Here is an 8,859-nt window from a genome sequence, read left to right on the forward strand (position 1 = left end):
TCTGGGGTGCCCCCCTCCCATCCTGGCCCTGAGAACCCCCTCCCACCCCGGGCATGGGACCCCCATCCCATCCTGGCCCTGGACCCCCCCTCTCTCAGGTAGAGGTACATATTGAGTTGGAATGAGCAGGGTTTTTTTGGGGGGGAAGGAGGTGCTGCTTCTGTCAGAAGATGCCAGGAGCTTCCCCCATGTCCCACAGAGCCAATGGCACCAGGTCCAAGAAGGACCCACCACTGGCCAAAGTCGAGCCCATCAGTGATGGTGGGAGCCATTCTGGGGTAATATATTTAAGAAAGGGGAAAACCCCTGTGCAACAGCAGCTGGAGAGAGGAGTGGTAACACCTGAGAGCACCAGCTGCGCAGACACCAAGGTCAGTGGAGAAGGAGGGGGAGGAGGTGCTCCAGGCACCAGAACAGAGATCCCCCTGCAGCCGTGGAGATCCATGGTGGGGCAGAGATCCCCCTGCAACCCATGGAGGTCCCCAGGCCAGAGCAGGGGGATGCCCAAAGGATGCTGTGACCCCCGTGGAGAGAGGAGCCCATGCTGGAGCAGGGAAGAGTGTGAGGAGGAAGGAGCAGCAGAGACAATGTGTGAAGAACCAAACCCAACCCCCAACCCCTTCCCTCTGCATCTTTTTTGGGGAGGAGGCAGAGAAAATCGGAAGTGAAGTTGAGCCCGGGAAGAAGGGAGGATCCCCCTGCAGCCGTGGAGATCCATGGTGGGGCAGAGATCCCCCTGCAACCCATGGAGGTCCCCAGGCCAGAGCAGGGGGATGCCCAAAGGATGCTGTGACCCCCGTGGAGAGAGGAGCCCATGCTGGAGCAGGGAAGAGTGTGAGGAGGAAGGAGCAGCAGAGACAATGTGTGAAGAACCAAACCCAACCCCCAACCCCTTCCCTCTGCATCTTTTTTGGGGAGGAGGCAGAGAAAATCGGAAGTGAAGTTGAGCCCGGGAAGAAGGGAGGGGTGGGGGGGGAAGTGTTTCAGGATTTAGTTTTTATTTCTCATTATTCTCCTCCAATTTGATTGGTAATAAATTCAATTAATTTTTCCCCAAACCAAGTCTGTTTTGCCCGGGACTGTAATTGCTGAGTGACCCCTCCCTGTCCTTGTCTCGACCCAGGACCCTCTCAGGGTATTTCCTCTCCCCGTCCAGCTGAGGAGGGGGGTGATGGAGCAGCTTTGGTGGGCACCGGGCGTCCAGCCGGGGTCAGACCCCCCCAAGGAATGAGGCATCGCCCCTGCAGAAAGTGGGTGACAGAACAACTGCACCCTGGGACAACAGGGAGGGTGAGGGGGGGCCCTGCCTTGCCAGCACCCCAACTGTGCAGTGGGGGCTGTACTGGGGGTGTGGGGAGAGAAGGGTGTAGAGAGGGGGCTGTAAGAGGGGTTGCAGGGGGTCTGTGGGGTGTGAGGAGGGGCTGTATGGGGTGTGTGGGGAGAGGGGATGCTCAGGGCATATGGGGGGCTGTAGGAGGGGCTGGAGAGGGTGACTGTGTGTTGGGCTGTGAGGATGGACTGGGGGGGTGTAAGCAGGGGTATGGGGGGGGATGTGGGGACCGTGTTGCAGCCCTGCAGGTGTCTGTGGCAGGACATCCTCTGCGCCTGTTCCGCTCCCGCTGGTTGTGCCCCCCCCGCACCACGGCCCAGGGCTCTGTGCAGGTCGGTCTGCAGCCCCAAAGTGGGGTGCTCCTTGTGGGGGGGGCTGCTGATGGTGTCCAGGAGCTGGGTCCCCATCCCTGCAGGCCAACTGCCAGGCTCTGGGCGCAGCGGGGAGCCCCCTCGGGCACACATCCCGTGCTGGGCGGTGGGGTCTGCGTGCCCTGCCTTTGGAGGGGCTGGCATCGCCCCCCCCCTGCCACCACCCGCCTTCCGCATTCCTGGGGCCGCCTGCCCTCCCCGACCCGCGTCCTGTTTGCCGGGCGCGTCACCCCGGCCTGAGTCACCCCGCGGCCTCCGCAGGTGACGGAAGGCCAACAATAGCCCACAAAGGGAGGATGTTCCCCCCAAAGCCTTCCTCCGGCTCGTCTTCGAGGAAACCTCCCGCGGGAGGGAAGGGCCCCACCGGACGCGCGGTGGCCGATGAGCCTCGTCCTGTTGACGCTGGCCGGCTCGGGGCGGCACGCGGCCCCGGGGGTCCCCAGGGACGGCCGGTGCCACCCCCCTGGTGCTGGGCGAGGAGGAGGGATGTGCAGCCACAGGGATGAGGCTGTGCCCCTGGGAGCGGGACAGGGCACCCTCAGCCCCATCCCTGGGCTGTGGCATGGGGAGGGGGTGGCATCAGAGAGTCGAGCTCAGAGGTTGGGAATCAGGGGGCTGGGGGACCCCCTTGTCACCGTGCAGACCCCATGGGCCCCGGTGTGTGGCTCTGTGGTGTGGAGGGGGTGGCAATGGGGGGAGACAGGGCACCACTGAGTGTGCAGCCCCCACCCTGGCACTGGGCAGGGACCAGGCGGGGAGGATGGAAGCATCATTAGCACATCTCACTAATTAGCAGGACGGCAGCAAACCGCTGCCTGTCACCACGGCAACTGCGTCACACGTCCTTGAGAAACTTTGGTTGCCATAACAATTACAGGCGGCTTTGGTGTCACCCTGCGTGTCCCCCCCGTCCTGCCCGCGCTGGGGAGGGGGATCCCCCACCGCCCCCCCTGGGCTCCCCCGAACGGGGCCCGGGGGTGACACCAGGCACAGGCAGCACCAGAGCATCCCTGACACGAGTGTGCCAGGCCTCGGAAGGGACAGGATGGGGACAGGACCGTCGGGCTTCGCTGCTGCCGGTCCCCGCGCTGCACCGGAGCTGGGGCAGGACCGGGCGGGTGGGAAGGGGGCAGGGGACGGGACAGAGGGACAAGGGGACAGGGACAGGACAGGGGGACAAGGGGACAGGGGACAGCGCGGCTCCGCAGCGCAGCCCTGGTGCCACCTCGTGGTGAGCAGCGTCCCAGCGGCACAGCTGGAGTGGCGGCGGTGACACAGCTGGGCTGGCGGCGGTGACACAGCCGGACAGTCCCCCGCGGGACGGAGAGCCGCTGCGTGGGCCGAGGAGTCACTTGGTGGCCCAGCCGGGTGGTGGCCGTGTGGCCACGGTGCCCCCCAGCCCCTCCGGTCCCGGGGCCAGGCCGCTCCCCAGCCCCAGGGGAGGGGGCTGGCCCCACACCGCAGTGGGGCTGGTCACTGGTCCCACCGGGGTGTGCCTGGAGAGCATTGCCCAGAGTTCTGGCGGCATCCCTGGCAAATCCCTCCCAAATCCCTGCCGGCATCCCTGCTGAATCCCTGGCAAATCCCTCCTAAGTCTCTGCCGAATCTCTGCCTGCATCCCTGCTTGCATCCCTGCCTGCATCCCTGCCGAATCCCTCCCAAATCCCTGCCTGCATCCCTGCCTGCATCCCTGCTGAATCCCTGGCAAGTCCCTCCCAAATCCCTGCCTGCATCCCTGCCTGCGTTGTGCCTGTGTGCAGCAGCAACCATGCCAGCAAAAGCAGGGTTGGAGGGTGGGGGTACAAACCTGGGACAAGAGGGTGCCCAAGGGCCCACAGCCCCAGGGTTGCCCCCAGGGGAGGGGTCTGGCCAGGCAGAGGGTTTGTGGGGAGGAGGGAAGGGGCAGCAGAAGGGTGGCTGGCACACTGCGGGGCACAGGAGCCAGCCGGGCAGGGCTCTGGTCTGTGGTGAGCAGCTCCCCAGCAGGGACACCTCCAGGTAGCCATGTCCTGCGTGGGGATGTGTGTCTGTCCTCTGTGAGGATGTGTGTCTGTCCTCTGTGGGGATGTGTGTCTGTCCTGCATGGGGATGTGCATCCTCCCCAGAAGGTCCGTGTCTGCTCCACAGAGGGACCCCCCTGTTTCCCACCAGCTCCAGGTCTGTCCTGCAGCCCGTCTCTGCCCTGACCCCCGGGGAGTTCATTGAACCAGGTAGAGGAAACGCGAGTGCAATAACAGTGACAGTCCTTGGGGTCAAGGCTTGTTATGACTAAGATAATGAGCTTTTTAACAAGGCAGATGCCACAGCGGTCCAGAGCTCATGGACTTGTGGGGACAAAGGGCACATCCCAGAGGGATCCTCCCGCAGAGAGCGGGTCCCAGTCCCCCGGGACAAACACCTGCGGGTGCGAGGTTCCCCCCCCCCCATTGCTGCAGCCCCACTGGAAGAACAGCCACATAAAAGAAATGAGGGGCCCAGCTGTGGCCAGGGGGTGTACACCCGTGTGCCAGGGGCACGCAGCGTCTGCGGGAGCCAGGGGGGTGTCTCACCCTGCCCAGGGCCAGCTCCCAGCCCTGCTCACGCAGTGGGTGAAGGAGGGGCATTTTTGCCTCCCTGTGACCCTCACGATGATTGCTATGGAGTGTCCCCCCCGATGGCCTCTGCCAGCCCCAGCCTTGGGGGTGCCACCCTCAGCCCTGCCCAGGAGGATGCTCTGCCCCACTCTGTGTCCCGGGGAGGAGAGGGGCTGGCCTGGGGAGATGGCTGGTCCCGGCAGCACAGCCCCCCCCAGTCCCCTCACCCCAGGGGTCCCCATGTCATCTCTCCATGGCTCTGGGGGACAGAGGTTTCCCCGGGGACAGCGGGAAGCCCCTTCGTGCCTGTTCTGAGCCCCGGGCAGGGACGTGCCAGGCTGAGCTGGCACAGACCCACCTCCGCTCCGGGAGGATCTTTGGACTTTGTGCTGATTTTGCTGTTTGCTTTTATTTAGCAGCAGGATTCGCTTTCCATGAATAGGACAACAACCTTCCCCCCCACCCCCCCGCCCCGTATCTGCTCCAGGCCTTGGCCCTCCCACCCAGCATCCCCCCGCCCCTGGGGCAAAGGCACAGGAGGAGGGACCTGTCACCCAAGGCACCGGGGACACATCCCCTCCGCTGCCCGTCCCGCTGGGCACCCTCACAGCAGCCATGCGCCCCCCGCACTGGATCGCAGCCTGGGTGCTCCTGCTCCATGGTATGTCTGGGGTGGGGGGGCTCCACAGGGGATGGCGCGTCCTGGGACCCCCCCGGGAGCCAGGCTGGTCCCAGCACGGGGGATATAGAGGGGTTTTGCTGCAGTCCCAACACCAAGCAAGGGTGGGTTTGCCCTTCAGGGGCCAGGGCTGGGCAGAGGGGCTGCTGAGAGGGGCTAGTCCTGCTGGCCTGACCCCCGGGACAAGCTCTGGGGAGGTGACAGCTCCGGAGCAGCTCCCAGGGGCACAGACACCACTGACCTGAGGCCCCACCATGCTGAGGGTGACCCGTTCCCCCATTGCCCCTGGTGCCCTTGTCCCCAGATGAAGAACCAGGTCCCTGCCCGCAGGCTGCAGCGGTGCCGGTGGTGGAGAGCTCGGGGACAGGCGGTGGCACGGGGGTGGCACTAGATGCAGAGCAGCCCCAGGGAGAGGCCGGGGCACGCCCCTGGCTGCTGGCCATGTCCTCCAGTAGCCCCAGCACCGGGGGTGCTCAGGGATGCTCCTGGCAGCCCCCTTCCCAGCTCCGGGGCAGGGTGGGCACTGCCTGCACACCCCTGGGGACTGTCCCCAGGTGTGCCATGGGTGCTGGCTGTGCCCGGGAGCATTTACTTCCTCCTGAGCTGGGCGATGGCTTTGGTTTTCACCCACTGTTCCTGAGGCTAGAAACACTGTTTTTTGCAAAAAGCCCCAGTATAGGCTGGCTGGGTGCTTGGGTCTGGGGGTCACAGCTGCCCTGGCGCTGGCCCAAGGGGCCAGAGGGACCCTGGGCTGGATCCTGAGGCTGGGGGTGTCCCCGTGTCCCCAGGCTGTGCCGCAGACCAGCCGCCGCAGGCTCCTTCCACCAGGACCGACATCCGGGACTGCTCCACGGACCCACCGGTGAGCCCCGCCGTGCCCAGCCCTCCCTGTCCCTGGGACCCCCGGTGTGGGGTCACCACCCCCCAGCTCCACCCCTGCAGCTGGTGCCCCCCCTGCCCCAGCATATGTCCCCTTCTGCCACCAGTACCTGCCCCCTACGGTCACCAACACGACGGCGCGGCTGGCGGCTCTGCGGGACACCATGCGAGCCCACGGCATCCACGCCTACATCGTGCCCTCCACCGATGCCCACATGGTAAGGCAGCAGCCGGCCCCCGCCCCCGGGGACCGGCCACCCCCACGGGTGCCCGCGGCCACCCCTCACGGCTCCCTCCCTGGCTCCAGAGCGAGTACATCTCCCGGCGGGATGCCCGGCTGGCCTGGATGACCGGCTTCACCGGCTCCGCGGGTGAGAGCATCCTGGGGTCCCTGCTCGGGGGGTCCCAGAACCCCCCTGCCTGCCCATCCCCATCCCTGGGGCTCCTCGGGGCAGGGACGGTCCCACCCCGCACAGGAGGTCCCTAGGGGTCCCGGCTGCCTGGAGAGGGGGGAGAGGTGGCGCCTGAGCCCCCCCACCGCTGTCCCAGGCACCGGGGTGGTGACGCTGGACAGGGCTGCCCTGTGGACCGACAGCCGCTACTGGACCCAGGCGGAGCGGCAGCTGGACTGCAACTGGGAGCTGCAGAGGACAAGTCAGTGTGGGGCAGGATGGGGGGGCCGCTGTGTCCCCCCGCCCCCAAGACCCCCCCCGGTCCCAGGCACGGCCTCACCTGGGCTCAGCGTGGGCCATGGCTCGTCCTCGCGGTGCCACCCGGTTCTCTCCCGCAGCCTGGATCGAGTCCATCGGGCTGTGGATCCTGGAGGCGGTTCCTGTGGGGGGGAACATCAGCTTGGACCCCTTCCTCTTCTCCATCGGTAGGGCTGGCCATCACTCGGGGTGACCCTGCCCGGTGTGAGGGCCGCTCCCGGGTGTGCATTTACCAGGTGCCCCCAACCATGGGCTGCTCCCCCCCCCAGACACCTGGAACAGCTACAGACAGGCTCTGCACGGCTCCGGCAGGAACCTGGTCCCCATCGAGACCAACCTTGTGGATGAAGTGTGGGGTGACCAGAGACCCCCTTTACCCTCCAGCAAGATCTACAGCCTCTTGGAGGAGTTCACAGGTACGACCGCTGTCCTCCCCGAGGCCGAAGGGTGGATGCTTGCCCACGGCAGCCCCCAGCCCGGGGCAGGGAGATGGTGGTCCCTGAGCTGAGCCGGCCGCTGGCTGCCTCCCAGGGAGCAGCTGGCAGGAGAAGGTGGCCGGGATCCGGCAGCAGATGGAGCAGCACGTTCGGCGCCCCACGGCCGTGCTGCTGTCGGGGCTGGAGGAGACGGCCTGTGAGTAGCCGTGGTGGGTGCCCTGGTGGGTGCCATGGTGGGTGCCCTGGTGGGTGCCGTGGTGGGTGCCGTGGTGGGTGCCATGGTGGGTGCCGAGGGCTCCAAGCCCCCGGGGTAGGAGGGCAGCGGGTGGGCGCAGGCTCGGAGGTCTCGTTCCTGACAGGGCTCTTCAACCTCCGCGGAGACGACATCCCCTACAACCCCGTCTTCTACTCCTACACCCTGCTGACCAACACCAACATAAGGTGGGCACAGAGCACAAACGGGGACCAGCACCCACCTGCCTTCCTTTCTGGGGCCAGCACCCATGGGACCCTTCCCTGGCCCAGCTGCCCCCTGCCCCAGAGCCCACCATGTCCCCCCCAGCCCCATTGATTGTCCCCTTCAAGCCCCACGTCTTCCCCAGGTCCAGCCCCCTCCCACCCAGCCCACCCTGGGGTACAGCACCCTCCCTTCCAGCACAGCCTGAGGCTGACCTCCATTCCCAGCTTGGCATCCTCTCTGAGACCCCCAGCCAGCCCCCCAGGCCTCTCTGAGCCCCCCAGACAGCTCCTCAGATCCCTCCAAGACCCCCAGACCCCTCCTCTCTGCTGGCGTGCCCCACCTGGCTGGGTTTGGGGGACACACCAAAGGCAACAGGCCAACCCCAGGCTGTGCCCACCCCATCCCACGTCCCCCCCATCCCATGTTCCCCCCCCAGCCTCTTTGTGGACAAGGAGCGGCTGTCGGCGGAGGCGTTAGGGTCCCTGCAGGCCGGTTGCCCGGGACCACTGTGTGTGGAGCTGCAGGAGTACGGGCAGGCGCGCACCCACCTCCGCAACTATGCCCAGGGCAACGTCACCATCTGGCTGGGCACCGAGTACACCACCTACGGCCTCTACGGTGTCATCCCCGAGGTGGGACACTGCCGCGTTGGCACCCGTGCCACCGAGCCCAGCTGTGGGCAGTGTGGGTCCTGCCGGGCTCGGGGACAGCCCCCTGCCACGGAGCCATGGGGGTGTGGGGTGCCCCATGGCCGTCCCTGGGGGACGAGGGGGCTGGTGGCCGTGCCACCCCCAGCCTGCCCTTGCAGGAGAAGCTGCTGGAGGACAGCTACTCCCCTGTCATGACGGCCAAGGCTGTGAAAAACGCCAAGGAGCAGGAGCTGCTGCGAGCTGCTCACGTAAGGGCTGTCCCGGTCCCCACAGCCCCCAGAAGTGGGGGGTGGCCGGGGGGAGCGGGGTGCTGATGCCTCTCGCTGGGCCACCCCCAGGTCCGGGACGCGGTGGCCGTCATCCAGTACCTGCTGTGGCTGGAGAAGATGGTCCCGCAGGGGCAGGTGGACGAGTTTTCGGGGGCACAGCACGTCGATGCGCTCCGACGGTCAGTGCTGCTGCCGCAGACACCCCCCCGCCCGGTGCAGGGCAGCCAGGGACCCCCAGCATCTCCCCCCCACTGCCTTCCAGGGCCCAGAAGTACAACCACGGGCCCAGCTTCGAGTCCATCTCGGCCAGCGGGCTCAACGCGGCGCTGGCCCACTACAGGTACGGCTCGGCCCCAGCTGGGCTGGGGGTGTCAGGGCCGGCAGCGGGAGCAGGCTCTGACCCCCCCTTCCCCTCGCAGCCCCTCCAACGGGAGCAGTCGGAAGCTGTCTGCGGATGAGATGTACCTCTCGGACACCGGAGGGCAATATCTGTGTGTAGCC

General features: G+C 66.6%; 1 protein-coding gene across 1 annotated transcript in view; it reads left to right on the forward strand.

Annotated features, from left to right (window-relative positions):
- Positions 1 to 4,827: 4,827 nt before the first annotated feature.
- Positions 4,828 to 8,859, forward strand: part of XPNPEP2 (X-prolyl aminopeptidase (aminopeptidase P) 2, membrane-bound) — an 8,895-nt gene continuing 4,863 nt past the window's right edge. The window contains exons 1-14 of the mRNA XM_014955987.1: positions 4,828 to 4,935; positions 5,742 to 5,815; positions 5,940 to 6,050; positions 6,140 to 6,203; positions 6,382 to 6,486; positions 6,623 to 6,709; positions 6,812 to 6,958; positions 7,074 to 7,175; positions 7,339 to 7,420; positions 7,876 to 8,071; positions 8,248 to 8,337; positions 8,428 to 8,537; positions 8,621 to 8,698; positions 8,778 to 8,849. Of these exons, the coding sequence (XP_014811473.1) occupies positions 4,890 to 4,935; positions 5,742 to 5,815; positions 5,940 to 6,050; positions 6,140 to 6,203; positions 6,382 to 6,486; positions 6,623 to 6,709; positions 6,812 to 6,958; positions 7,074 to 7,175; positions 7,339 to 7,420; positions 7,876 to 8,071; positions 8,248 to 8,337; positions 8,428 to 8,537; positions 8,621 to 8,698; positions 8,778 to 8,849 (1,364 nt within the window). The 5' untranslated portion in view covers positions 4,828 to 4,889. The remainder of the gene's footprint in view (positions 4,936 to 5,741; positions 5,816 to 5,939; positions 6,051 to 6,139; positions 6,204 to 6,381; positions 6,487 to 6,622; positions 6,710 to 6,811; positions 6,959 to 7,073; positions 7,176 to 7,338; positions 7,421 to 7,875; positions 8,072 to 8,247; positions 8,338 to 8,427; positions 8,538 to 8,620; positions 8,699 to 8,777; positions 8,850 to 8,859) is intronic.

The sequence above is a fragment of the Calidris pugnax genome, unplaced genomic scaffold, assembly GCF_001431845.1.
Source record: "Calidris pugnax isolate Ruff unplaced genomic scaffold, ASM143184v1 scaffold281, whole genome shotgun sequence".
In the NCBI taxonomy this organism is placed as follows: domain Eukaryota; kingdom Metazoa; phylum Chordata; class Aves; order Charadriiformes; family Scolopacidae; genus Calidris; species Calidris pugnax.